This window comes from Desarmillaria tabescens (genome assembly GCF_030435595.1).
Source record: "Desarmillaria tabescens strain CCBAS 213 chromosome Unknown EV420scaffold_16, whole genome shotgun sequence".
Lineage (NCBI taxonomy): Eukaryota > Fungi > Basidiomycota > Agaricomycetes > Agaricales > Physalacriaceae > Desarmillaria > Desarmillaria tabescens.
The window spans coordinates 404,064-429,162 of record NW_026848315.1 but is presented as its reverse complement, the minus strand read 5'-3'; the positions used below and the strand labels follow the sequence as shown (position 1 = coordinate 429,162).

At 48.7% G+C, this 25,099-nt stretch overlaps 12 protein-coding genes across 12 annotated transcripts; 9 read left to right on the top strand and 3 right to left on the bottom strand.

Moving 5' to 3' along the window:
• Window positions 1–275: 275 nt before the first annotated feature.
• On the bottom strand, window positions 276–1,793 carry EV420DRAFT_1540748 (uncharacterized protein). Its single transcript, XM_060473093.1, has one exon. The coding sequence runs from the start codon at window positions 1,768–1,770 to the stop codon at window positions 547–549; it is 1,224 nt and encodes a 407-aa protein (XP_060331080.1). The 5' UTR covers window positions 1,771–1,793; the 3' UTR covers window positions 276–546.
• Window positions 1,794–1,852: 59 nt separating this feature from the next.
• On the top strand, window positions 1,853–2,987 carry EV420DRAFT_334283 (uncharacterized protein). The gene is made up of 3 exons (XM_060481743.1): window positions 1,853–1,929; window positions 1,995–2,036; window positions 2,095–2,987. Exons 2-3 carry the CDS (start codon window positions 2,028–2,030, stop codon window positions 2,764–2,766), a joined length of 681 nt encoding a protein of 226 aa, XP_060331079.1. The 5' UTR covers window positions 1,853–1,929; window positions 1,995–2,027; the 3' UTR covers window positions 2,767–2,987.
• Window positions 2,988–3,933, top strand: EV420DRAFT_334284 (uncharacterized protein). Its single transcript, XM_060481744.1, has 2 exons — window positions 2,988–3,756; window positions 3,808–3,933. The coding sequence occupies exon 1, from the start codon at window positions 3,208–3,210 to the stop codon at window positions 3,706–3,708; it is 501 nt and encodes a 166-aa protein (XP_060331078.1). The 5' UTR covers window positions 2,988–3,207; the 3' UTR covers window positions 3,709–3,756; window positions 3,808–3,933.
• Window positions 3,934–5,055: 1,122 nt separating this feature from the next.
• EV420DRAFT_1642549 (Alpha/Beta hydrolase protein) lies at window positions 5,056–6,258 on the top strand (the record flags this gene model as incomplete). The annotated part of the gene is made up of 4 exons (XM_060477379.1): window positions 5,056–5,176; window positions 5,236–5,592; window positions 5,648–6,147; window positions 6,202–6,258. 4 exons carry the CDS (start codon window positions 5,056–5,058, stop codon window positions 6,256–6,258), a joined length of 1,035 nt encoding a protein of 344 aa, XP_060331077.1.
• Window positions 6,259–6,555: 297 nt separating this feature from the next.
• Window positions 6,556–7,557, bottom strand: EV420DRAFT_1540743 (uncharacterized protein). The gene is made up of 4 exons (XM_060473092.1): window positions 7,154–7,557; window positions 6,962–7,095; window positions 6,787–6,914; window positions 6,556–6,737 (listed from the first exon to the last, which is right to left on the bottom strand). The coding sequence occupies exons 1-4, from the start codon at window positions 7,497–7,499 to the stop codon at window positions 6,584–6,586; spliced, it is 762 nt and encodes a 253-aa protein (XP_060331076.1). The 5' UTR covers window positions 7,500–7,557; the 3' UTR covers window positions 6,556–6,583.
• Window positions 7,558–9,015: 1,458 nt separating this feature from the next.
• Window positions 9,016–10,822, top strand: EV420DRAFT_1479496 (uncharacterized protein; the record flags this gene model as incomplete). Its single annotated transcript, XM_060469583.1, has 5 exons — window positions 9,016–9,140; window positions 9,190–9,264; window positions 9,313–9,488; window positions 9,548–10,333; window positions 10,383–10,822. 5 exons carry the CDS (start codon window positions 9,016–9,018, stop codon window positions 10,820–10,822), a joined length of 1,602 nt encoding a protein of 533 aa, XP_060331075.1.
• A 615-nt stretch (window positions 10,823–11,437) lies between these two features.
• On the top strand, window positions 11,438–12,972 carry EV420DRAFT_334265 (uncharacterized protein). The gene is made up of 3 exons (XM_060481742.1): window positions 11,438–11,587; window positions 11,641–12,486; window positions 12,538–12,972. Exons 1-3 carry the CDS (start codon window positions 11,551–11,553, stop codon window positions 12,963–12,965), a joined length of 1,311 nt encoding a protein of 436 aa, XP_060331074.1. The 5' UTR covers window positions 11,438–11,550; the 3' UTR covers window positions 12,966–12,972.
• A 322-nt stretch (window positions 12,973–13,294) lies between these two features.
• On the bottom strand, window positions 13,295–14,340 carry EV420DRAFT_1540723 (uncharacterized protein). Its single transcript, XM_060473091.1, has 7 exons — window positions 14,211–14,340; window positions 14,021–14,149; window positions 13,818–13,967; window positions 13,709–13,753; window positions 13,554–13,658; window positions 13,372–13,503; window positions 13,295–13,317 (listed from the first exon to the last, which is right to left on the bottom strand). Exons 1-6 carry the CDS (start codon window positions 14,311–14,313, stop codon window positions 13,400–13,402), a joined length of 636 nt encoding a protein of 211 aa, XP_060331073.1. The 5' UTR covers window positions 14,314–14,340; the 3' UTR covers window positions 13,295–13,317; window positions 13,372–13,399.
• Window positions 14,341–14,401: 61 nt separating this feature from the next.
• Window positions 14,402–15,685, top strand: EV420DRAFT_1540717 (uncharacterized protein). Its single transcript, XM_060473090.1, has 6 exons — window positions 14,402–14,546; window positions 14,603–14,611; window positions 14,660–14,753; window positions 14,817–15,027; window positions 15,081–15,222; window positions 15,277–15,685. The coding sequence occupies exons 1-6, from the start codon at window positions 14,430–14,432 to the stop codon at window positions 15,475–15,477; spliced, it is 774 nt and encodes a 257-aa protein (XP_060331072.1). The 5' UTR covers window positions 14,402–14,429; the 3' UTR covers window positions 15,478–15,685.
• A 72-nt stretch (window positions 15,686–15,757) lies between these two features.
• Window positions 15,758–17,075, top strand: EV420DRAFT_334168 (PIN domain-like protein). Its single transcript, XM_060481741.1, has 4 exons — window positions 15,758–16,041; window positions 16,139–16,382; window positions 16,440–16,998; window positions 17,051–17,075. Exons 1-3 carry the CDS (start codon window positions 15,881–15,883, stop codon window positions 16,995–16,997), a joined length of 963 nt encoding a protein of 320 aa, XP_060331071.1. The 5' UTR covers window positions 15,758–15,880; the 3' UTR covers window position 16,998; window positions 17,051–17,075.
• Window positions 17,076–17,156: 81 nt separating this feature from the next.
• Window positions 17,157–17,642, top strand: EV420DRAFT_1270036 (uncharacterized protein; the record flags this gene model as incomplete). The annotated part of the gene is made up of 2 exons (XM_060467538.1): window positions 17,157–17,259; window positions 17,311–17,642. Coding segments are annotated over 2 exons (435 nt in total), but the record flags the coding sequence as incomplete, so codon positions are not given.
• A 3,058-nt stretch (window positions 17,643–20,700) lies between these two features.
• Window positions 20,701–21,352, top strand: EV420DRAFT_1270130 (uncharacterized protein; the record flags this gene model as incomplete). The annotated part of the gene is made up of 3 exons (XM_060467548.1): window positions 20,701–20,738; window positions 20,787–20,833; window positions 20,886–21,352. 3 exons carry the CDS (start codon window positions 20,701–20,703, stop codon window positions 21,350–21,352), a joined length of 552 nt encoding a protein of 183 aa, XP_060331069.1.
• Between the last annotated feature and the right edge of the window lie 3,747 nt (window positions 21,353–25,099).

The window sequence follows — 25,099 nt, the reverse complement described above, 5'->3', positions numbered from 1 at the left end:
TAATACATCAAAGGGGGGCAGGGGAGGGGAAGTAATGTAGAAATCCACGCACGTTCGTATGGGGGTAGCTCGGTTTCAGGTTCGTCTAAGTGGAGATAGAGATAGACGTTCAAGAGGATCCAAAAAAGGGTAATGATTCTAACAGTTGCCGTGCCATTTAAATGTTTTCGACCCGTGGTAGGATAACATTTTAGTGTTCCTGTGCCGGCAGCAGTGAAATCAGTCTCTTAAAATGTACCCGGGTACCTCTCGCAAAACATATCAGAGTGGAACCGACTTCCGTTGTGATTGAATCAAGCCGACGGCGTAATGATAGGGAGGCAGTTCATATTCTGCTATATATAGATACATTTCTGCGGGTAAAGCTGTTTTGTAAAGCATTGCGACGTAGATTGAAGAAAACGGATGAAGTGAACACGTCGTACGAGGCGCGGACTACGTGATATTTGATTCGTGATATAAATGTCGTTCAAGAATTTGATCCACCCAAGTGAAAAAAAGAGTATCAAGGAGTTGTAGAGAACAGGTATCGCAAGATAGATGCCATTATACGGATTGCTGTGGACGATGAGAAACAGGGTATGGATATTGTCCGGAGATTTGCATTGATGCGACCTGGGGCTGGGGCGCATAGATATTTGCGGTGTCGGGCTGATATGGGATGTAGCCCACAGGATACTGAGGATGCATCATGAAAGCTTGGGGTGGCTGGCTCACGGAGCCTGAACCTGGATACGCCATGCCCATCTGTGGTTGTTGGGATATCAGATGGATAGGTGGGGGAGGAGAACCGTATGCATACGGTGACTGCGGCGGCATCTGTCGATATCTTACAGATGCTGATCCATCTGACAACAAATTCACAGATCCATGCGGACCACCATACCAGGACATCACCTGTTGGGAAGGTCTTGTTGATCCTGACATTCTCCTCCCCAGCCGCTGCGTAGGCTGACCAGGCACGTAATCAACCGTAATCCGTTCTGCGATCCATGGCAGATTATTGAGATCACGGAAGAACTGCGCGACGCGTGACATATATGAAGAAAATGACATCTCTGTAGGAGGTGGGGTGACCATGTCAGACATCTTAGCATAATCAGAGCCTGGCTGAGGCTCAGCAAGAACCGGACTGCCTATCATATGGGAAGGAAGCTGGGATGGAGGAGGATTATGGCGTACATGTACCGGCTGCGTAGGTTCGTGGTCAACAGCTGTGGTCCCTCCATCAACAGAATCGTTTGCTCCATGAGCAGAAGCCGGCGGTGGAGGCGTCGGCATACGATATTGTTGTTGTTGAGGCTGAGGATACGGCTGCTGTCGGGCATCGCGCTCGACGTCCCGAACAGGCACTACCAGAGGTCTCGGCATCGAGATACGAGTCGACGGGACTCGCATCGGCGCCGTATCTGCCTTACGTTTCCCACCTCCGACTCCCAGGACTCTTCTGAACCCTCCGACGAAATCTCCCCAGCCACCTCCATGTGGTCGATATCCCCCAGGCGGGGGCGGTGATTGCGCAGCAATAACACTCTCTTGCCCTGCTACCGCGATATATGGCTCGTTAGGATCAAAGTTGTAGGATTCGTTACTAGGCATATGCAGATTTTCGGCTATGTTGGACGGTGTTGGCGATGGAATTGGTGCTGGATGTGGCTGTGGCATGGTGTACTGGGTACGGTGAGTCCGACGGGATCTGTGCGATGTCGTTGACATCATCGATGGAGACGACGCTTGGGGTGGAGTTCGTTCATACAAAGAGTCGTGCATCGTCGTGGCCGCCCTTATCCTGGCAAAGCGGCAGCCGTTCAATAGCCGCTGGGAAGTTATCGCCCTGGAAGATCACGTGCGATAACCTAGAATTGCTCTTCGTTCAGCGTCCCAGTACTGCCTTGGACCACCACCACCTTGGAAGCTTGTTTTGCTCCGGTACGTCGGTTAACCGCTTCGTCTGGGTCTGATATTGTGTGCTGACTCATATCTTTGTCCAATAGATCTGCCTCCTAGCTCCCTGGCTTCATAACAATATGCGGACGGTCGGTCCTGGGTCTCGTTAGTAATTCATCCACATAGGTTAAAATGTTCACTCCCTAGGCAAGGAGCGCTGCGAGCATTCGAACGACTGCAAGTGACTATCGATGTCCCAACTGTGTTTGTTCGTTCTGCCGTCCTCCCGAATCGAACGCAGTTATTTCTGCACAGAACAAGATATTCCTGAGGTCCAACGCAGCACCTGCCGATGCACAGATTGTCCACATTCAAGATGCTAGAAACAGAATGTCGAAGAGACTGGACGCGCTTGAGGAGCAGATCCACGCATATATGTCCACTTTGTTCGCTCTTCAGAAAGAGAAGACAAAAATGGAGACCGCGCTGAAAGGTTATAAGCTCATATTGAGTCCCGCTCGTCGGATGCCAGTCGAGCTTTGGTACAACATATTTCAAATGTGCAAGAGCGACGCGACGGACTCTAGTTCGTCTTCTTTGAGCGCAGCCGTTGTCCCGTGGTCATTGGTACAGGTATGCAGTCTGTGGAGGGCTATAGTTAATGACATGCCTCAATTATGGACCGACGTTGGGATCAATTTGGATCGCATCGGCGGGACTGGCGCTACGTCTTTGCATCAAGCCAAATATCTGCTCCAGGAGCAACTCCAACGATCGAAACCTCTTCCGATCTCAGTGTCAGTGGATGCTTCAACCTTGACGATCTTTAAGCTGGGCTCCTCTCTCTTGTCCATCATACAGTCCAACTTATCCCGCTGACGGTCACTCGCTCTCTACCTCCCTGTCGCGGCATTGAATATCTTCGCCGACGTTGTAACAGTTAATCCATGTTATTTCGAGAGGGTCAGCCTCTTCATAAAGGGGCTGGGGGACGCTTATTCGCTTCTCACCTGGCACCCCTTCTCCCTAAATCTTGTCAGCATCTCTATCGGAGGTATTGAATTACACAATGCGACATGGCGTCTCCCTTGGGCACAACTTCGATCGCTTGAAATAAACCAAGTCACCAACACCCGTTTCGTCACACGCGTATGCGGTCTGACTCCTGGGTTGAATAACCTTACGATCTGGCGGTGGAAGCGCATCAGAGGACCCTTGATACATTGTGAACATGCCCGATTGACCAAAATTGTGCTGGGAGAGGGAAACGACAATCTGGACGAGCTGTTACGAGCCCTGACACTGCCCGCCCTCTCGGAGATGGAAATGCATTACTGCACATGGAGCATTTCCGCCTTGACTGCGTTCCTACAGCAATCGAGATGCCAACTTCATGCAATCACCATTTTCGGTGGTGATCCTACATCCCCAATTCACTTGTTCCCACTCTACCGTTTCTTAACCCAGCTTCGACATCTCACAATTAATCTTGTCGTCACAGACCAGTCGATCACCCGTTTGACAACCGATCAGCTGCTGCTACCCCATCTCGACACTATCTGTGTAAACACGAAAAACCCTGTCGTACAAAAGGCGCATAAGCTTCGACTATTTGTTGATCTTTTCCATTCTCGTTGCGGGTTGGACGGACCAGGGAAAATCTCTCAGAGTCAGATGTCCAGTATTGAATTTCGCCTGTCCCGTTTACCTGATGCGCATGACGAAAGTCTGGAAACCGCTCATACACTCGTGTCCACGCTTCGGCTCAAAGCACGGATCTCCATGGATAGGATGATCGTATACGCGCAGATCCAAAGTTGAACCCACATCCTTAGCCGCGGATGCCTGTGCGATCAAATAGTGCCTTCGGTGCGTTTCTGCTTCACCGTTTATGCGCCGTACTCATCCCAAGGCAAAAAGAACGTAGGAACGATGCAAACATATCCTTATTTTTACAACCTGGAAGTCTACCTGTCCTTTATAAGGGTTTTGATGCAAGGCCGGGACTTCTTGTCAGGACAGCTTTCTCCCGTCGTTTGTGCCAGTCGCACCAAGGCGGACTTTACAAGGAGCCGCTAGTGATACCGTTTCTTTGTCCGCGTCATCTAGATTTCGTACCACAAGGACGCTCTGGGACTTTGCCGAGCTTGCAAATCTGACAATTACAAGTCGAAAGGCCGCTGTTGCGCCTGTAGAGCGCCTTCAGATGTGAACATCGTATGGTTATGTGGCGCATCAGTCCGGGCCGTGAGATCGTATCATGGGTAGTACGTAGGACCACCATCTATCTCATCTGGAAGAACGTTTATCAGAGCGCGTTTTCTGATGGACCAAGCGGCTTAGGTTATACACTCTCCTTCTTGTATTCCCTCCATGTCAAACGCCTGCAGGTTTGCCTCACCTGGCTGATTCCTATGTGCTAATGCGGACGCCATACAGACGGGATAGCGTCTGCTTATGGAGCACCTCATGACGACAAAAACACATCCCTGTACCTGGCCATTGCTCATCCGGCGCTTTTCTATTTAAAACTTGGCGCAGACTACTCCGTCGAGTTCGCCGTCAAGTTCACAACCAAGCGCTTGTTAATGGTTCCGCAAAGTTTCAACGGCTTCCCCTCTCTGTTGCTAGGTGAGCCTCAACCTGAGGGGATGGCAAGGGAAGTCCAAGGGCAACTCAGTTGGAGAATCCACGTCCAATCTGTCACTCAAATTCTGGATTTGGTTCCGCGACGTTGTCACAAGTCGAATTTCGTTTGAATACTTTGCCTTCGAATATCTCGAATCGACGTTCTTAAGCGACAGTCGGGTTTTCCGAGGATGTCTCTTTGTTCGGGTCCTGCCTTTTTGCCAAACCTGAGATTAAGCCTCCTACCCTGTTTCCTACCATGTATCCTTTGCCTCATCCGCCGCGATCGGACGACGGATTTGATTGTAGCGCGTGGCACGAGACCGGCAAAGTCTTTCGTGGTCGCACTGCTTGGTGAAATGTGATGACAGAACCTGATTTAAGAAGTTTTCGTGCTTACTCCTGATATCTCTACAGTGACCGATGAATGGTCTAGTGTCAAATTACCACATTTGCAATCGCCGCGCGCCCGCCATGCACAAGACACGAATCATATAAAGCTCGTCTGTCACTGAATACCAATGTCATCTCTTCCACAATATGGTCGCAGCACCTGTTGACTCCACCGGCGGACGACTGTTCTTCCAAGACAGCGGGCCCGTACCCAACTCTACAACATACACCACTTTGGTCATATACCATGGTACAGCACTCACTGGAGGTGCGTGGACTACCGCTAGTCACGATCGCGAATGCCTAGCTCAAACCCACCTACACCAGAGAGTTTCCGAAAAGTCCTCCCGCTTTTCCCACGACATAACATTCGCGCCGTCGTAGTGAACCGCCGACATTACCCCGGAAGCGCCAGGTTCCAGGAGGCACAGCTCGATGATCTCCGTCACGGCCGAGAGGGCTACCTACACGTTGTTGCACAGGATGTCGCAAATTTTCTCGCATGGTTCATCAACAATGAGCATGTAACGCTCCGAAGTAGAGACAACAGGTCAGGCGGTCTCGCGATACTAGGGTGGTCATCCGGAGGTCCGGTTATCCTATCTCTGTTTGGTCAGCCAGATGTGATACCAAAGAAGCTGTATGCACAAATCGAGCCATATTTGCGGGCTGCAATCATTTATGGTGAGCTACTACTAACGTTAAGCGCGCCACTGTTTTACTAATTGGAATCCCCAAGACTCACCCATGATGGCGTACGGTTACAGTTCCGATCCACCTCCTGGCGTTTCAGTGCAAAAACTCGCCGAGGCCCTGCGCACGCCGGAGCACTTCATGAAGTACGTTACGGGATGGTTCGATCACGACCTGTCTTCTCGGTCGTCTGCGGGACTTGACTACAGCTGGATCAGCAACGACGCATCCATAGACCATATCACGCCTGAGGAACTGCAGACGATAGTCGACCCTGCTGCGGCGTTCACGGCGGACTTGGGACCATCTTCTTGCTCGGTCGTCGAGCCGATGTTGCATCGACAAGCTGACCGAGCGTTGTACGACGAAGAGCTGGCGAGGTCAGTCCTTCCCGATGTCAGATTTACGACACTGGTCTGCACGCGATCGGGTTGGCATATGGTGTTGGGTGCATTGGAGAACGAGAAAAGATACACTGCGGCGGTGGCTTCTGGGAAGACTGTTCGTCCGAATCGGTTTATTGATGTCAAGAATGCAAATCATCTGGTGAGTAGATTCAATCAGAAAACTGTACTTGACTCATGCTGCGTCTCCTTTCAGCTTCACTGGGACGACCCGGAAACGTTCTGTAAAGTTGTCGCCGAAGCACTGTCATAGGTGGCGCAAGAAATGGGTCGTCATCATTGTAGTTTTACTTTCTCTCTCTTCTTCGAGTTTAATGCCTTTCGTCATATATTGGCGTGGAAGTGCCTTTTTCATTCAGATTCCCGTTTAGCATATTTCATTCATGTATGCATGGCGGTCATTTACAGAGGGGTTTTAAGTTACTTTCCTTGACTAGTTTAACTTCGTTATTTCATTTGATGCCACCGTATTGTGTTTTTAGAAATGCGATGATTAGTAGTGAATTATGTTGTACAAGGATAATCCATAGTTGGCTTTGATATCAGTATATCAGTGACGGTCCTGCACCACGTGAATCCTACGCATCACAAGATACTCCGCTCTCCGGAAAGTTGTATGTACCAGGGACCGCAACAAGGCAACCAGCTCGATCTTGGTGAGAATTACAGTTGGTTTGATCGTTTGGTGAGGCGCAGCACCGAAGGCAGAAACGACCCGCAGACGGTTCTAGCCTAAGAAGGATAAGAAGTACGGCCCTGCAATGCCGATAGCAATACATACTGTTCTATAAAACTAGCGCCATAGCCACCGAAAGTACACTGGGCACCATTTGGGTATCTGACGTCGAATTGACCACCCTCATCGATGGAAGACATCGACATTTTCGAAGGATTCATGCAGCCAGTAATCTGTCGTGACGTGAGAAAGAATCATGGAAGGGATGTGAATTAAGAACTTGAATATAGGACCCTTCAGAACTTGTGTATACTTTTGCTGCGGTGATAAATCCGTCGGGAAGAGTGTTGGAACATGAAGAACCAGAGCTGCAATACGCTATGGCGTCGTTCTCTGACGAAGACACAGATTCATCTGCAGTGCCGGGTCCGTCAGAATAGAAGCAGAAAAAGGGTGAAGATGCGGGCTTAACTGGCACTCCTAGGTACCAGAATTGCGAAGTCACTAGTGTCTGTGATGTGTACTGTAGTTTCTGATGAGCTCGGCCCAGTAGGAGCGGGTGTTGGACTAGTATTGAGGTCTTGCCGTCGAGATGGAACTAGGCGTGTTGAAGAAGAGGAAGACCGAGAAAACACAACTTCTTTCAGTACGGAGAGAACTCGCCGCTGAGAATTGTTCGATTCCGAAGAGAAAGCATCCCGTGCGGAGCGTGTCGTTTGTGTCGGGGTACTATAACTGAATAGCGATTCTTCACGAAGAAGGACTGCGCCCTGCGCCAAAGAGAAGAGAAACAACAAGGTGACGATGAAAGCCAGCATCGCGAAGCTGAAGTATGTATGCGAGTAAGAAAGGGTCGTGGCGAGATGGAAGTGAAAAGGAAGGCGTTGATTTGAAACAAGGCCAAATTATATCGATCCCGATTTAGATGTCCCATGGCGGTGTAGAACGTGTTTTGCTCTGACAGCTTCGTGCACTGAATATGCGCACTTACGGAGTCAAGGACATAGGAAATTTTAATGCACCATACTCATACTTATAGCTACCGATCAAAGGTCGAAATTCTATCTGAGTTCAGCCTTGGAATCACGAATTCAAGTATGCACCTTCTCAATGCCTGCCGTCGCATGGACGCAACACATGATATACAGCTGCCCACCCCTTGGTCAGTTTGGTGGCCACAGGTATCTATTTATTCCATTTTTCTTGGTCATTTTCTGACATCCGCTCTGTTGGTACAGAAAAACCACACGATCCGGTTCCATGGTTCCACTATTTCTACCGCTTTCTGGAGACCTAGCTGAATTCTCCAGCTGGGACGTTGCCATAACATCAAGGAACTTTGCATGCCCCACTATCGCATGGCCGTAATAACATGTGGTCCAGGGCAATTAGATTCAGAATAAGATTGCATTGTGTCACGTGAATTTGGGGCATGAATGAGTATGTCGCTTCATTCCTTCCTGTCATTCAGGAGCCTCTGCGACAACATGAATGAAAAGCAAGTAAGTATGTCTATGTCAAACCTGAAGGCCTGACGGAGGGACGGCCGTGCCCGCAAAGATTGGCAACAGCACCATCGTACCTTTTAAAAGTATCTTCCTGATCTGATATGCCTTGGTTACAACGGTATGCAGATCCTGTGGAGTATCGCCCAGCATGGTATCGAGAAAATAATTCCCGCTATCGTAAATGTAAATGATAACTGGAGCTGAAATGACCTAGACATCTATCGCCACTTCATCGCCGTTCAGAACTGGCTTCCTGATACTTCCTGATATAAAAGCGAAGACGCTAATTGAGATCAATCACGAAGCAAAGAGGGTATCAGTCTCAGCCTGTTATTGGACGTTTCAAGCTAAAAACCCGTTTCGTGAAAAGGTCTGAAGGGTGCCCGGACCCCGTAAGTCAAGAATCCAGCCCGGCCGACGCTTGGTACCGGGACATTCCGGAAGGAAAGCGGACAAACGAACAAGACGACATTCAAACAAGGCCTTTACAAGAACAAGGAATGTATTGCTACACAGAAAGTCCGAGAAAGCCCTTGTGACTGAGAAAGAAAGGGCAAGCCAGTGGACACTAGGTGGCACTGTTTGGTCGCTGATAGGGACTGTGGAAATGGAAAACCATGTGGCTGCCACGAGCAAGCTGTCACTCTTACCACCACGCGACCGAGAACGACAATTTCTATTTCTGCCTCTGCAACGACTGTGCACGCCTACATTCTCTCGTTTTTTGTTCCTTTTGCCTTGTTTTCGGCGTGCACAGAATTAACTTAGCAATTCTATCTGGCGATCGCCTTTTCCCGATAGATAAGCCATCAACGACCCTGCTGGAATGTCCGGACCCTCAGTCATACGACGACAGACAAGACCGAAGAGTGCTGATGTCGGTGGTCTTCATCTCGCGACTGCCAGTGAATCTCAAGGTCATGGATGGGTCGGGAGCTCGTCTGCCCTGCAGTTCGTATGATACCTAGCGATTGAGCAATCAACTGATAACACTTCCCAGGACCCAGTTCGCTGAATTATTAAGCGATATGTACAACGAGACGCTCCACGCTGTCAACGAGCATAAGCATGATTTGTATGTCTCTAATTCTTGCTATCCTGCTCCTGCACTAACTTTGCGCAGCACTGTGTCCGCCGATCTGTCTCCAGACGTCCGCCGTCGCCTCATCTATTCTCTAAACTCGTGGAATTTCGAGCCTCACAAACTACCTCCAGAAGAAGTTTTGGCATGTACAATGATCCTGTTCGAAGCCCTCTTTCGTATCGATGGGATGAAGGAGGCAGTGGGCGTGTCTCTCCGTAAGTGCTTGCCCTTGTACTTTTCGTGCCTGAACCTGATCAACTTATCCGCTTACCAGAACAAATGGGTCCATTCATACACCATCTACGGCAAATATACCGTTACGAAAACTCGTATCACAACTTTGAACATGCTCTAGATGTGCTCCAAGCCTCATATTCCTTCCTCAAATCGGCCGGGATGGTACCCTCTCTGGCTATCTTGCTTTATAACGGACGGATGTGGAGGAGCCACCGGCCGTGCGACAGTGGCCCTCTCATTACCTCTCTTGGATTGTGTGACCTGTTCTTGGTGTGCATTGCCGCTATAGGACATGACGTTGGACATCCTGGGTTTACAAACGTCTTCATGAAAAATGCGCAGACCCCTCTTTCAGTCGTGTTTAACGACCATTCTGCTCTCGAACAGATGCACTGCTCTCTCCTACTCCGAATGATGCAGCATCACGGGTTGGGTGCGGTCCTGGAGCGGCCCCGGGCGAGACGTCTTTTGTGGGAGTCAGTCATGGCCACCGATATGAGTGTCCATGCTGCTTTCATGGAAAGATTTTCACGAACAGTGGCCGGAGAGGCAGCGTCGATCACCCAAAGGAAGACTCTAATATGCCAGGCCATCATAAAATGTTCAGATATCAGTAACCCCAGTCGGCCGTATCACATCTCACAGCATTGGGCAACGGCGCTTATGGCCGAATGGACGTCACAAGCCCAATACGAGAAGTCGTTGGCGTTACCCTGTACTGTGCAGTCATCTGAGACGCCACTGAGCGAGGCGAATTCTCAAGTGTTCTTCATCAAAATGTTTGCCCGGCCGCTGCTGGAGTTGGTGGCGAAGGCCGTTCCAGGTATGGTTCACTTTGGTGTGTTTGATATATGGCTAATGCCCTATCACAGAAATGCAAGTATACGCGACACAGTGTACGTCCAACCTTCATGAGTGGGAAACGCGTAAGGCGGATCTCGAACGGCAACCGATGCCCTCCAGGGCCACAAAGAAGACAGAAGAGTACAATGACTACAATAATGCCTTCCCGCTGACCCTTCCGCTGGCACACAACCCAGAGTGGAACGAGTGCCTATCGTCGGAGAGTGACGATACCGAAAGTCTGGCATCTTCGACTCTCTTTTCGCAAGGAACGACATACAGCACAGAATTGTCGGTAAGGAGTGGACAAGGATGTGCCGCTATTCGAGCAGCTGCCGGGAAGGCGGTAAGGAAGCAGAAAAGCATCGGTAATCGGAATTCCTGGAGTCCGGTTGGAATGCGGGCTCCAAACGGAGACGTCGTTGCGACCTTGGTGATGGGAAGGAGGACGAAATTTGGAGATGTGTGATTAGAATGACATCTGGATGCATGCGCCGTGAGATAAGGACGAGGTTTTTCCTCCTTCCGGACGCGCCGGTATGGGATCGTCGGGGGTGGCGAAGGCTGGGTCTATTCTCTCCCAGGAGAGACCCTTCGGGGTCTGACGGGCTAGTATGCTCGCCTTGCACGCCGGGTCCCGTCACGTAGAAGAGGTAAGGATGAGGTGGGTTGATGACATTGGCTTTCTCTTTCACCTTTGCTCTTCGCTATTCTTTTCTTGTCATTGTACCTGATTAGTCTTATGTCTTGTATTTTTCGTCCGTTTCGTTTCACATCCCCTTCTTTCGATTTCGATACGGACATTGCTGGGTTTAATTCCTTCCTGATAAAATCGCTGTATCTTCAAAAATACTTTTTCTAAAAGATTTATGGAGGTGAAGAAGATCATCGTTCTAATGGCCTCGTTGCTGATGGTGCTTCTTCGCACATGATCTAGCCACCGGAGAACAAGGAACTTTTGAAGTAACATGCCTTGTACCTAAAAAGGTTGCATATTTGTACGCGCATCGGGTAAACACCTGATCCAGAAATATAAAGGCGCCGCGAAGGGAAACAGTTCAACTTGATCAATTCAACCGTCTCACTCGCTCGTCACTTGTACTATTAGGGCTCACCAGTAGCTCATATCGGCAGCATAATCAAGTCGACACACCGTCTCATAAGATTCTTCAAAAAGGCTCAAGGCCTTCAATTTCCATGTCGTGTACCCAGCTCGCGTACCCAACAACTAATCGTGGGTCATCTCCTTCCCATTTCCACTGCAATCTCAACAACGCGGCACACTAGTTGACCTCCCTCTGGAAGTGATTGGCGGAATTGTCCAACACAATCGCTATGATGTGCCTGCCTTAAAATCTTCGTCTCTCGTTTCAAAATCATGGAGGGTAGCGTCTCTTCGATACCTATTTTCCTATGCCAATTTTTCGTCACCAGAGGATCTGTCACGTTGGACGAATATTGGTTTATCTCTCCCTCATGTCATCAAGTTCGTTCGAGTAGCCAGATTTTCACCGGGAGCACGTCTCAAGGATCTGGAACTCAGTATACTAGACGACCAATTTCCCCCGTCCTTACCTGACTCTGAGGAGCGTCTCGCTGCTATTGAACGTATTTTGTCGGACCCTTCAGTTCGTAATACCAGCAATCCGGCCAATATTCTCCTCCCCACAATGCCTCAAGTGACAGAATTCATTTGGAGCACGTCCCAGACTCGTGTCATTCACGTTACGCCGGAAACGCAGCAGTTAGTCTCCGCATTTATCTCTGTTGAAGCTCTCATATTTTCGGGCTCGTTCATCAACGTCGCGCACGCCAAGGCATTCTTCGGACTATTTCCCCCTCTCAAGGTGCTTCAAATGAATCGCGTTAAAATCTCAAGTTCGCTTTCATCAGATTCCGACCCTCCCTTTGTCTTCACGGGTAACTTGACCAAACTCGAGGAGTTGATCATTGAAAAGGCTCTGACGCCTTTAGATTGGCTCGTTTACGAGGTACTCGCAATTTCGCGCCCTTCCGATCTTTGGTACATCGCGTACTCAGACGCTTCCACTTTCTCTACCGACGCATTGGGCTGCCTATTGAGTCTTTGCGCCCTGTCTCTCCAGGAACTTTCTATTCCGGCTCAAGCAGCATGTAAGTCTTTATTCTTTGATCGGAGCATTCTTTCATTGATTGAGGCCGTAGCTGAATTTCCGACCTTTACTACCCCCGCTTTCACCGAGCTCGTGTCACTCACTTTGAGTATCGAGCTCGAAACGCAGACACTACTACCTGACCTTCAATTGTGCACGAACACGCTAGAAATTCTACCTTCTGCCCCACAACTCACTGAATTTGTACTACAGTTATATGCCTATTCCTCAGCGGATATGATTGCCATAATGGAGGAAGACTTCTTTGATTGGACTCGTTTAGCAGAGACTGCCCTGCGGCGTTTCCCGACACTCGAGACGTTCGTGTTCCGGGTGTCTATGGATAAGGAATTCGATCCGATCGAAGCAGAGGCAATCTACATGTGTGTGCCAACGGCACTCCTCGACATATTGGGACAGAAAGTAGTCGTGGAATGGATTGAGAGCTATGGTCGGAGGCAACGATGGGAACTTCTTTGACGAAGACCTTAACATCATACATTGGCGAATATTCCAACTGGACAAAAACTTAAATTACATCGATCTTTCTCGACAGGAGACACAGTTGTAGTAACAGATCCATATTTTCTCACTCTCATTCTGGGCCGTAGAAAAAAACCTGACATATTGCAGTGACTCGTGTTGAATATCTGGATTGCTGCATTAGAGATTCTTCTCTCCATTTTAGGAACAAAAATCTGGACGTGTCAAAGATCCCTCCCAAAGATGCGGCTATTATACACATGTATAGATCTCGAGTCTGACTCCGTCTTTGTTGCTGTCTTTGATTATTTGTAGCCCCGTGAATCCTTTATGGGGCAAATGCTTCGTTCTTCTTCGCCATGTTATTACTGAAGCAACGGTGTGAATAAAGAGATTTTCATACGGTGTAACACTGACGATCGTTCGCTGCATTAGTGGATAACCTCCGTGGGTGTGACAATCATATCCATTTTCTGATCGTGGTCATCAACGGGTAGATTTGAGTCCACCACTTGCTCTTCCAAGGCAAGGGCCACTTACAAGGATGTCAATCTCAATTAGTGAGCAAGGAAAGACCACACACACCTAATAAAGGGCGCGGCCTTCCGCTGGCCTCATACCCTGAGATATATTTATCATAATACCCTTTACCGTGGCCCAGACGAGATAGCGTCCTGTCGAAAGCAACACCTGAACAAAGAGATACAGAACAGCCCACATCGTACCATGACACAACTGACCAGGAACTAGAATCATGTCCAACTTATCGCAGTCCGCGTCTGTCGCTGAATAACGTCGTTGAGCTACATCCATGCTCCTTATGTTAAATTGTTGCATATTCGGTTTTACCGTTTCTTCGCGGGAACCCATTCCAGGTGGGTCCAGGTTCTCGAATGCCCCATAGGCCACTTGGTAGCGACTTGATATCTTCCGCACCATGAATTTCCAGAAAGTCCATACTGCCATCTGGCGATATTTTTGGAACAAATAGGGTTTTGTCTATGCAAAATCAACATCGATATCCGGTTAAACGCTGACAGGGTGCTACGCACTAGAGCGCACAATTTCCTCAACTAGCGTGGACGTGTCCAGTTCCATCGTTGGCATGCTGAGATAGCAGCTGATTGTTTTACTCTTACGGAAGGCGTCCAGAGCTAGTACACGATCTGCAACAGCCTTTGCTGTGAAAATGTTCAAATCAGCTGGACTAGAAGAAATGGGTGGACATGGAAGTGACAGCACATTGCTCCTCAATGATTACAGGAGAAATATTTTTCAGAGTGGAGGAAAAAGCCTTCCGCATAGCTCTCTTCTCTGCTCTGAGGACAACGTTCGCGGAGGCCATCACGTAGTACTGATGAGAGTGGGATTTGAACTGATTTGAAACAGATTAAGTAAAGTGAGTCATGGCAATTTGGTCCGTCGGCCCGGACCATCCGTAAGACCTTAAACGCGACTACCATGAGCGAACCGTACGAAGACATATTCAACGACGCGCTCTCATTTATCGGCGAATCGAAAGTCTTGGATGACTCTGAGATATCCTACGGACCTCTTCGGCTTACCGTCGCACCCAAGGTATGGATGCCCTTAGATCAATAATAGACAGACTCCGACAACTCTTGGTACTGTAGGAGGGCAAGGTGTGTTATAAAAGTTCACAGCCTTTTGGGTTCTAACTATCATATAAGGCGAATACCTTACTGGCAGACCATCTCTTTTCTCCTTCCCTCTTTCTTGCAGAGCGTATTGAACGAGCATTAATTCCCGTTCAAGGACGTACAGGTACTTTGATTGTCTCTTCTCTTAAATTATCTGATGAACGGCTTCTTTCCCACTGCTACAAAGTAGTTGAATTGGGTGCAGGTTGCGCGTTGCCGTCGTTATTAATGAGCACGTTACCTCAACCCCCTTCACTTGTCGTAGTGACGGATTATCCGGACGACGGGATCATGAAAAATCTGAGAGAAAATGTCAATCGAAATCGAGCGCACGTCTCTGATGGATGCATTACTTGTTGCCAAGGGTATGAATGGGGTACGGATGCCCAATCTGTTCTGTGAGTTTCGAAGCCGTATCAGATATTCTCATCTTTCTCTTACAATTGCCCAGATCCTTAACAGATAATGAGGCAATGGGATATGATGTTGTGATTCTTTCAGATCTTCTGCATTTTCACACCTCCCACAATGTTCTCGTCGCTTCGCTCAAGTCGTTGCTCCGGAAAAGCTCTGATTCCCGGGTGTATATCGCGGTGAGTACCTGTTTTGCCAATTACCTTGCTGCACCGTGTCCTGAAGATACATAGGCCGGAAAATACACATCTCCCAACGTTTGTGACAACTTCATGAGGGTTGCAAGCTCTGAAGGCTTCTCCATTGAAGAAGTAGTTCCTAATGGGCATGGTGAACCTTGGCTTGGTACTATGGACGTCGCGAGTTTCGACAAAGAGGCACTTTCCATTAGAAAGGCTGCATGTAGATTCTGGATTGGAAGATGGGCTGCATAATAGTGGCAGCGACCTCACGATGTACTCGTCAAGTTGCCCTTGTTGGGGTCGTGCATCTTGTTGAGCCTCCCCTTGTTTAGCTATGTCATTCGATAACTCATGTCCCTATTGATAGAGTACTATCGCATTATTTGTAGCATGTCTGTCTTGAGTGTATAAGCGGGAGAACGTATTTATTCGGACGTGTCCCAATTGCCGGGGCAGGCGGCAGGCGGTACGAGACTGACGTCATGGTTGTCATGGTCACACTATGTGACACTCTACGCGTTGTTTGCTCATCTTTGCCAGCAGCGACATTTGGTCGCCCTCTTCCAAGTTTCTCGTCCCTGCTTCTTATCATTCTCGCCTTCACTCGCATTTATCTTTTTCTTGTCAGTACTGAGTACTCTCCTTTTTATGATTCATGGGAATATCTGGGCTGCTACCAGCTCTCAAGTCTATTCAGACCGTCAAACCCTTGTCTGAATTCTCTGGCAAGACTGTGGCAATCGACGCGTATGCTTGGCTGCATCGTGGTGTATATTCATGTGCTACCGAACTGGCTACTGGAAAACAAACAAGCAAGTGAGTGGCCTTCAGGGAAAGGCGCGCTTCGGGCGACACCGTGGTCCCTATGGTTCCCCGTTGTATCGGTCGAGACTGACCGCAATTTACCCCGTAGGTATGTGCGATACGTGATGGAAAGAATTCGGATTCTGCGTCAGCACAACATCGAACCCTACGTTGTCTTTGATGGCGGTCCCCTTCCCGCCAAACAAGGGACCGAAGTTACTCGAAAGCAGAAGCGAGAGGAGAACCTTGCGCGGGGGGAAGCCCTTGCAGCCGAAGGAAAACATGCTCATGCGCGGGAATTCTATGTCAAGTGCGTAGACGTGACCCCGCAAATGGCATTCCAAGTGATAAAGGTGCGGGCTATTTATATATCTTGATTCTTGAGTCTTTGTAACTGTCTTTTTCCATAGGCTCTAAGAGCAGAAACTATCAAGTACACAGTGGCACCCTACGAGGCTGACGCACAAATGGCCTACCTGGAACGCACTGGCTATGTTGACGCCATCGTCACCGAGGACTCCGACATGCTTGTCTTTGGATGCAAGAACGTTTTGTTCAAACTCGACACAGTTGCGAACACTGTCGTCTCTATATCTCGCTCTGACTTCGCCTCAGTCACTGCCAGTGGTCCGGACTCTCATGGAATCTCGTTAGTCGGGTGGTCTGATGCACAGTTTCGTGCCATGGCCATCTTAAGCGGATGCGACTACCTCCCCAGTATTCCTGGAATTGGTTTGAAAACAGCATGTTCGCTGCTGCGGAGATGGAAAACTGTGGATCAGGTCGTGAGGATGGTTGCAATTGAAGGCAAGAAACCAGTGCCTCGGGGATATTTAGAAAGTTTCAAGTTAGCCGAAAATTGCTTTCTGCATCAAAGAGTTTACGATCCGGCGCTTGAAAGGTTGGTACACTTGACCGAAGTCGACGAAGAATGGAACAAGGAGTTAGACGCTCATGTAGGCGGGTAAGGTAAAATATACCACCTCGCGGTGCCGTTCGCTTAATTTGGCATCACTTCTAGGCATATCGAGCCATCTTTAGCGAAGCAAATCGCGATGGGCGATATCGACCCTATCACCCTGCTACCTATGCAAGATATCAATCCTAGCTTCATGAACCATGCATCGATGAAGACGAAGGAGTTATCGTTTATTCCTTGTAATGGGTCTGACAAGGGCAAGGGCAAAGCCCTAAACGAGCCAAAGCATGATGGTATCCTTATGTTCTTTGGTGGGTCCTCTCTCCCTTCGCCAGATTGCTGGTTTTGATGTTGTGTTTCAGGACCTAATGCCAATATTCCCCGAACCGAAAAATCACCATCAAAAATCCCCATAGTTGTGAAGAAGAACAAGATGATCGTAGGTAGGGCCAGTGGCAAACGGACCTTGGCGGATGTGATGGACGAGGACATGGTTGCCAAGAGAAAGAAGCGAACGCACGACGAAAGGTTGTCCAAATTTTTTACTCCGCCGACGGCCAAGTCACAGCGTAATAAAACTTCTCAAACCTCCGTCGCCGGACCCTCTCGTCTGCGCGATGAAAAGGAGAATGTCAAGATCACTACCGACGCTGAGGCTGACGAATACGATTTCGGTTCGGTGATCGCTCAAGGTTTGCAGATGACGCTCGATATTGAGGAAGTCCTGACGGCACATACAGTGGAACAAGAGGATGGGTATATCTCCCCAACTTCGCCCTCTGAATCACAGGATACAGAGGAGCTGTCATCTCCCCTGCGTCCGCGGGATACCCCGAAACGGCTTCCGTCGAAAACCAAATCCTTAGATGATTTGTATTTTGGTGTCGACGCTGTCTCAAGTCCTCCTCTTGCATCCCCAAGACGAGCTCAATCCCTCACTCCACGGCCATATCCTCAGAAATCTGATCGTAGGCCGCTGTTTCAAAATCCCTCCGCAGAGGATGAAATTGTGGCGGCACTCGATCTGAGGAATCAGTTGGGTGACGAGTTGGCCGATGATGGCGACTGTATGTCACCCAACGACATCGATGATGCACTTGGACAAGGCTCTGCTTCATGTCCTAGTCCATCTCCGCTGGCATCTGACGATGAATTGGAGGACGTCGAGGATAGCGTTGAAAGGGATTATATCTCTAGACAGAAGGCCGTTACAGCAGGGTGGCACGCATCCTTCACTTTGAAACGGCGAGAAACTAATGTGACATCTGCCGGGAGGTATCGGGGCGTCAGGCAGTCATTGTCTCGATCGCACCCTTACCGTATCCCTGCCCCGAAATCTGCACCTCCAAAGCCCATCTCAAAGCCACCAAATAAACTCGGAAAGGGTAGGACAAGTCTTGTCTTCCTCAATCAGCCCGTGAATACATCGAGAGACAAGATTACAGACGGAGGATATCCCGACACAGATATAGAGTCGGAGTCTGTAAAGTTTGAGATGTTTCAAGAACAAGCAAAGGGTCGTCTAGATCGTTTTCGGTATGTTCAGTTCTACTGTGGTGATTGCGAGAGAGGCGCTAATGTGAGAACACAAAAGCTATGTCTGAACCATGGCGCCTGCCAGTCTGTGATTCGGTGGTGGGTGAGTTATATACCTTGCGTCGCGCTGCGTTAATTCCCCTTGATGCATGCGCTTGAGGTGCCTTCATTTCAGTCTGTATACTATTTTGGATTACTTACACATCATCTCTGTGCATTTATTAATTCATGTCATGCATTTACACACCAAACGACGACATGCGGTCCACCTCCCTCGCCCGCCTCAAATGCTCTAAAAGTACCGGACTGTTTCTTCCTTCCCCTGTTTAGCCCCGAACTAGGCGCAAACTATAACGTCAAGTTACCTTTCTAGGCACCTCTATTACGTCGTCTTCAACAGTCCACATTCAGCAAGCACTCTCTAAAAGTCAACTTGAAAAGAACCGCGTCCAACCGGTATAATAGCAATCACATACTAAAAGTACAATAATGGTGTGCCTGGAAATTTTTATCATGTTGTATTGTCGATTTATCTTGGTGCAGAATCTGAAGATGTCTGATAGCGGTCCTCCCACAACCACTTGAGGCGAAGAAGAAGAGAAAAGGAACAATCGATCGCTTCAATACGTGTAAGCGAAGGTACATACCTGTTGGTGTCGGTATCGATCTCATCATCTAGAAGCAGCGCCCCATGCGCCAAACAGTCACCTGTCTCTATGAACCTAGCAATCACACTTGCTATTGCCTCCTAGGCCCCGGGCGAGCTAGTTGGATCCGAATTGGCGGGTCGGTGCGCCTGTTGTTCTCATTTTGCATCTAAGATGCTCATGGCGCCAACAGCAGTGTGATATCATATTTTACAACTCAGACAAAGGCAGCCGGATAACTTATCTCCCATGGGGATAGAATTTTTGGAAACAGCAACTCCTCCATTTCAGATTCGCGATATTGGCCTTGATTTCGTTTGCCGAGCGGACAGAACCTCGAAAGAATTACTTCGGCATCTCTTTTGATTGGCGCTAATTAATTTTTTTTTACAGTAAACAGAGATTGGCTTGAGGTCTTACTGGGGTCCACCTGCTTCTTTCTTCCTCAAACGGCGTCGTGTCTGGTGCGCTGCGGTTTCTGGCTGTATTCGGGCTGTTTAGTGCCTCGTTGTTGGCGTGCTACTGATATAATCGTGGACCTTCCGGTCGTGTACATGCGTAGCGTACAAAAGTGGAGCAGCTGTCAGTTACCACGAGCGTAATATCCCCCAGCCCACACCGCATCCGGCAAGCATCGCCTGTCATCAAGTTCTTCAACAATATATCCCCGACCCTGACTAAACAGGTTTGTGTGTTTTTGTGGGTCCATCAAATGTTTCCGCCCACGTTCTCGAACTGAAATTGGCGTATTTATTAAGGATTCGCTTCCGCTACGCAACACCAGGTCCCTTTCCTTCCCGCGATACGCTCTGGCTTTAGATGTATACCTCGTCCTCTACATTCGCGTCAAATGAGGCAATTCAGTGGCCTCTTACAAACTCTGCTAGTGCTCGCGGCCTTTCAGAGTATCCGATCCTCGATGATCACCACCGTCAATCGGAATACCATGTAGTGTCGCCCCCGACTCTTATGGCTCCAACACCTGTATCAGCACATATAGTTCAGCACTCTCTGCCGACGAACTTTAGTATGCATCATGAATCATCCGACTCCGGGGCCTACGACAGTACTGGCAGAATCCGCTCGTCCTATTCCTTGGCTTATGGCCAGAATGCCGGCTACACTATGACTCCCGCAGCACTTCACGCTGCAATGTCGTCTCCCCCCCCTCGAAGATACGACGCAGTTCGGCTGTCGAGGAAGTCTCGTTGGATGGAAGGCCATCCGTATTTGTCGGGAGCTGCTTCCATTTCTCCGCGTCTATCTCCTCCAACGTCCTCAACAGCACCTTCCCCTCTTCGCGGGTTTCCTGACTGCCCCTCGGTACCGCTTGCTGTCGGCTCCAGATCAACCGGATTGTTCTCCGCTCCCGTCCGAGAGCACTTCGACGACGTAAGGACTGCTCAGCAAGCTGTTGCTATGAGGCAGAGCTGGTGTTCATCTGACTCAGAGCAGTCGAATTCAATTTACGGCGAATCGTATGAGAAATACCCCGCTCCAAAACAGGAACCACCTACGCCACACGACTCCTCTGATCTTCTCGCGGCGAAGAAAAAGAAGAAATCCAAGATGCACCAGTGCGAGATTTGTCACCACGAATTTCCTCGGTCAGTCCTCACGGTTTTCTTGGATTTATTGCTCACTAAAGTACGCAGACCCAGTGGGTTGAGAACACATATGAACAGTCACAACAACGTCCGACGTTCGTAACCTTCTCAGTATCTTTTGTCCGTTATTTGACGCCGTTTTTACAGCCTACCCTTGTACGTACCCAGGCTGCACGAAGACGTTCGGTGTACGTTCCAATGCCAAGCGGCATCTTCGTACCCACGGTGCATTTCCCCAGACCGGCGAGACCAATCAAGTCGGCCAATACACTGTCGATTTGTTGCCTCCCGGGGTGAGCTCTAACACTGACGCAGTGCACCCTGCCCCTCGCCAGGTCCAGCCACCTTCCACCAGCACGAAGTGGGTTCCCTCGAGCCTCATGTCTTGTACCAATGCATTGCGGCTCCGGGAAGTAGAATCTTCATCCTCAGAGTATGATGGAGACGAATCCGATTCCAGCAGTAGAAACGGGCAGCTATCTTTGCCGCTGCCTCCGGTTGTGCCCTCCGTTGTCAACGATGAAACAGATGACAGGTTCGAAGAAAGAAATTCTTATCTTGCTATGCCATCGCATCCATACCATCCGTCTCAGGTGCTCCCTTCCTTAATTTAAAATTAGCCGTAGAAATCTGATGTTGTTTCCAGTTCCGCATGTTACCTGGACCTGCTGCCCTACCCTCACGAGCGCCCTGTAATGCCTGATAGCTTGATTATCGATGTCAAGTTTGCCGCTTTCTATTGCTCTGTATTCTATCCGCGTACATTTATATCTTGGATTTTCTTTCAAATTCAGTCCCGGGTATTGGGTTTGTATTCTACTTTTTAAGACGGGCCTTCCTTTTTGGATCTACAAACTATTGCATCTGTATATCCTCTAAGTAACTATCTTTCTTGGATGAGGACGTTACGTAAAGATGTCCTTCTTAGTGAATTTGTTACTAAAAATACTACTATACAGAGTGCCTCATGCGCTCCTCTGCTAGGAATACGCATTAAAGAATCGGTACCGTGGTACAAGACCAGGAGTCCGATGGGTTGGTATGGTGCTAATCACCTGCAGAACCGAGACGATCAAGATACCAAAGCATCCAGATCAATTGGCTAGCCCGAAGGGCACACTGTATAGTTCGGGGACATCGTTCGGTTGCGCATGTGGCCGTAAGGATGTTAAGACGTTTCAAATTTGTGTGAAAGACGGTACACGTGGTTTACTGACGAAGGAAAGGTGTATAATGACAGAAGGGGGGAGGATGTAGCTTGAAGGGCGATCACGACGAGATTTTTTGACCCAAAGGAGTAAGAAAAGTGCCATTTCCCACGCAAGCCCTCGCAATATGGGCTGTTGTACATGTGGACTGCCGATGAGGTCATACATTGAATAAAAAGCCCGGTATAGATGAAGATAATATTAGAGCTTTCGCTGAAAAAGAGCCCCCAAACTGAAAGAGCATGTCCTCACGAGCTCATTTTCAATGATGAGAATCAAAACAAGTCGCTTCTACTACAGCCGATACCGAAGGTGCGTCCGCTTATCATAACGCCTGTTTCAGAGAATTCAGGACAACGTGGGAAGAGATGAATAAATCTCGTATTTTTCCAAGGCTGTTGGGCCGTACATCTCGGGCATCGACCGATGGTGTCGGAGACAGTAGGAAACAGTCGTGTAAAGAGAGATAGCATACTGCCTTGAGTAAAAGCCTGTAAAAGAATATACAGTGTCTCTCTCAGGATCCGGAGTCATAGATTTTGATGATCTCGGGATAAATAGAAGCACGGGGAACTTTGACGCGAGAAGGAAGGCGCAAGGACTTAGCACATAATACCAGTCAGATGCAGCAGACGTACTGGCAATTGAGCTGGGTCACAAGTTCGCGTCTTAAGAATAGCATAACGAGACACGATTACCATGCTGGCGATCTATATGGGTTTCATGCAAGTTACATCCAGCTGAGTCGGTAGCAATCGACACCAGTTCTGAGTTCCGGTAGTAATTACGGGAAGGACAGACATGGAAACAACGAAGAAGTATTTCCGCAATTTACCGATGCTGTCGAATCACATGAGCACCTTGAAGGCCAATTCGACTCCCGCTCTAAGCAGGCAGAATATTTTCTTGATGTCTTCCTCAAACATAATTTAGAGTCGACATAGAGCTCATCGTTATGTTTATATATTAACATCAGCTCTACTCACTACCGCTTTCATTACAGGCAATCAAGCAGGATGGTGTAACATGTTGCAAGCAGCGGTCTGCAGTTGTTTTAAGCGGCTTTAACAGAGAGAATACATCTTGGGCAGGTAAAGCGATCGGTCAAATTAAATCCTCGATGTTAGCCAGGAAGGTAAGACCATATACTGGTAAAAAATCATAATAAGTACTCCGGGATACCCATGAGTCCTCAACTGAAATTTCCGACAATTGCGAACTTGGACGTCGTGGGAGACAACCTGGTACAGGTCTTATTAATTAAGGAATGGGACTAGGAAGTCTAGAAAGTGTCATGAACGTGATGTGAACTGCTTATTCCATGAGAAGTGGCCACTGGACACACACTTCTCGGACGTGATCAATCAGTGGCTGGACAGTTTGAAATAAAAATAAATACCTGCCTTTACTTCGAGCAAGGGTAGCATTGACATTGAGCGGCAGTGAGCTTTAATCTCGTGGTCGTACAACCGACAGGTATTTGAATGGATGAGATAGCGACACCCAGGGGCCGCGGTCTTGTATACCAGCCGCCACAAATACACCTGCGCCACACTGAAAAAGCGGAGGAAATACTAACTCGTCGCGAAAAGAAAGTCTTTCCTGGTTCTACGTGCGCTCTTGCAGGTGATGTCGGGACCATCGGGGTAGTACGCGGACTCTAGAATTCGATGGAAAGAAATACAGCCCAAATTTGACCGATGAGAAGCGCCATTCTCTGCGACACAACAGCGCGATAAACCCAGCCCTTACTAAATATGACTCAGGTGAGCAACACAAGCCTAAGTGAATAGAACATGCAAATAATAACTTTCACAAAGTGAATTTTATTATATACCACTTGAGTCTGAGTATGTATGTATGCGGTGAATATACCGATGGCGGAGTCGATTGAGATTTCCGACTAACCACCCCATAGGTAGCCAAAGGCACTGCGAGCGTCGAGGAGTTGTCTTGTCTCGTAGCCTGATATACATGGCAAGGTAAAACGCCAGTCATGATGAAATACGGTGCGAACGACGACCCTAGGTACCACCCCAGGTGGCAAAGGAATAAGAGCGGGCCTCGGATTCATCGGGGAAAAGCGGCCGGCGTCGCCAGCAAATAAAATCAGTGTTAACAATAACCAATAACACAGTGGTGGCCAGTGGTAGTGACTGGTATCGAAAGGCAATGGCAACAGCTGGGATCATCAAAATTACGGCGAGAGGTCGCCAGTATCAGTACTATAAGAACAATGATGTAGACCTAAGGATTTACGGGTCCAGTCATCCAGATGCTGAGGACAAAGGCTTCAATGTTCTTCCCAGGTGCCCCGAATAATCAACAGGTGTACAAGTCGTGGAAGATCAAGAAGTGCACGTTGCGTATATGCTATCACACCGACTTGGGTGGTCTGAGGAAGTGAGGCCCCAACGAGGCCGGGCAATGAACCACAGCACAACTGCTGCGGTAGGTGCAGGGACGCATGAAATCTCGAGGTAGTTGACACTGGCAGACCAGTGCAAACCGCCGCCGCCAAAAGTGGCAGCTAATCCCATCATGTGCAAGCAAAGTTGTTAATTAAAGCCGAGACCGGAAGATCATATTCTCACCAAGTCAACGTCGCAGCGTTTGGATTAGCGGTGCATCATTACGACTGAATACGTTGTGAAAGCAAATTGCCACTATCAGGCTCTGGAACAATAGTAAGCGCAACAGTGCCAAGAGAAAGAATGGAGCCGCAGGTAGGAGATACCAGAGCTGATTGGTGTTTCCAAAAGCCCAGGGAGTCGCAGAGTCAATATTGGCGGAGAACCACCTCCACCATCATGATGCGGAAGGAATAGTTTACAACACGTCGGGAGTAAATCACAGTTGACCGAATGCATACGAGGCAAGTAGGTCTTCGCATTACATATGCAACCAGGTACGAGAGATTCTGGAAAGAGTGTGGCGAACTTAGCAAATTCCCCCTCGGGCTCCAGTGCCGCGCTTTGTCTTTCCGTTGAGGACGTAGCTCTTCTAACAACATTCGGAGGCTTTAGAACAAGGTGGCGCGGAGACCGTGGGTGTTAGCTTGGAGACATCAAGGAGGGTGAGGATGCTGAAATAGACTTTTGATTAGACAATGCCGCCTAGCAATGACCCAAAATCGAAGACGGCGAGTAGAGG

Coding starts and splice junctions, on each gene's coding strand:
- EV420DRAFT_334284 (XM_060481744.1), top strand. CDS start 3,208: ATGGAAATGCATTACTGCACATGGAGCATTTCCGCCTTGACTGCGTTC.
- EV420DRAFT_1540717 (XM_060473090.1), top strand. CDS start 14,430: ATGAGCGAACCGTACGAAGACATATTCAACGACGCGCTCTCATTTATC. Junction 14,754..14,816: donor TCCCGTTCAAGGACGTACAG/GTACTTTGATTG, acceptor ACTGCTACAAAG/TAGTTGAATTGGGTGCAGGT. Junction 15,223..15,276: donor ATTCCCGGGTGTATATCGCG/GTGAGTACCTGT, acceptor GAAGATACATAG/GCCGGAAAATACACATCTCC.
- EV420DRAFT_1540743 (XM_060473092.1), bottom strand. CDS start 7,499: ATGCTGGCTTTCATCGTCACCTTGTTGTTTCTCTTCTCTTTGGCGCAG. Junction 7,096..7,153: donor TCTGGTACCTAGGAGTGCCA/GTTAAGCCCGCA, acceptor CCGGCACTGCAG/ATGAATCTGTGTCTTCGTCA. Junction 6,915..6,961: donor CTGAAGGGTCCTATATTCAA/GTTCTTAATTCA, acceptor ACGTCACGACAG/ATTACTGGCTGCATGAATCC.
- EV420DRAFT_334168 (XM_060481741.1), top strand. CDS start 15,881: ATGGGAATATCTGGGCTGCTACCAGCTCTCAAGTCTATTCAGACCGTC. Junction 16,042..16,138: donor ACTGGAAAACAAACAAGCAA/GTGAGTGGCCTT, acceptor TTTACCCCGTAG/GTATGTGCGATACGTGATGG. Junction 16,383..16,439: donor TGGCATTCCAAGTGATAAAG/GTGCGGGCTATT, acceptor CTTTTTCCATAG/GCTCTAAGAGCAGAAACTAT.
- EV420DRAFT_1540748 (XM_060473093.1), bottom strand. CDS start 1,770: ATGCACGACTCTTTGTATGAACGAACTCCACCCCAAGCGTCGTCTCCA.
- EV420DRAFT_334265 (XM_060481742.1), top strand. CDS start 11,551: ATGTCGTGTACCCAGCTCGCGTACCCAACAACTAATC. Junction 11,588..11,640: donor CGCGTACCCAACAACTAATC/GTGGGTCATCTC, acceptor GCGGCACACTAG/TTGACCTCCCTCTGGAAGTG. Junction 12,487..12,537: donor TATTCCGGCTCAAGCAGCAT/GTAAGTCTTTAT, acceptor TTGAGGCCGTAG/CTGAATTTCCGACCTTTACT.
- EV420DRAFT_1540723 (XM_060473091.1), bottom strand. CDS start 14,313: ATGGCCTCCGCGAACGTTGTCCTCAGAGCAGAGAAGAGAGCTATGCGG. Junction 14,150..14,210: donor TGTAATCATTGAGGAGCAAT/GTGCTGTCACTT, acceptor ACATTTTCACAG/CAAAGGCTGTTGCAGATCGT. Junction 13,968..14,020: donor TGAGGAAATTGTGCGCTCTA/GTGCGTAGCACC, acceptor GATTTTGCATAG/ACAAAACCCTATTTGTTCCA.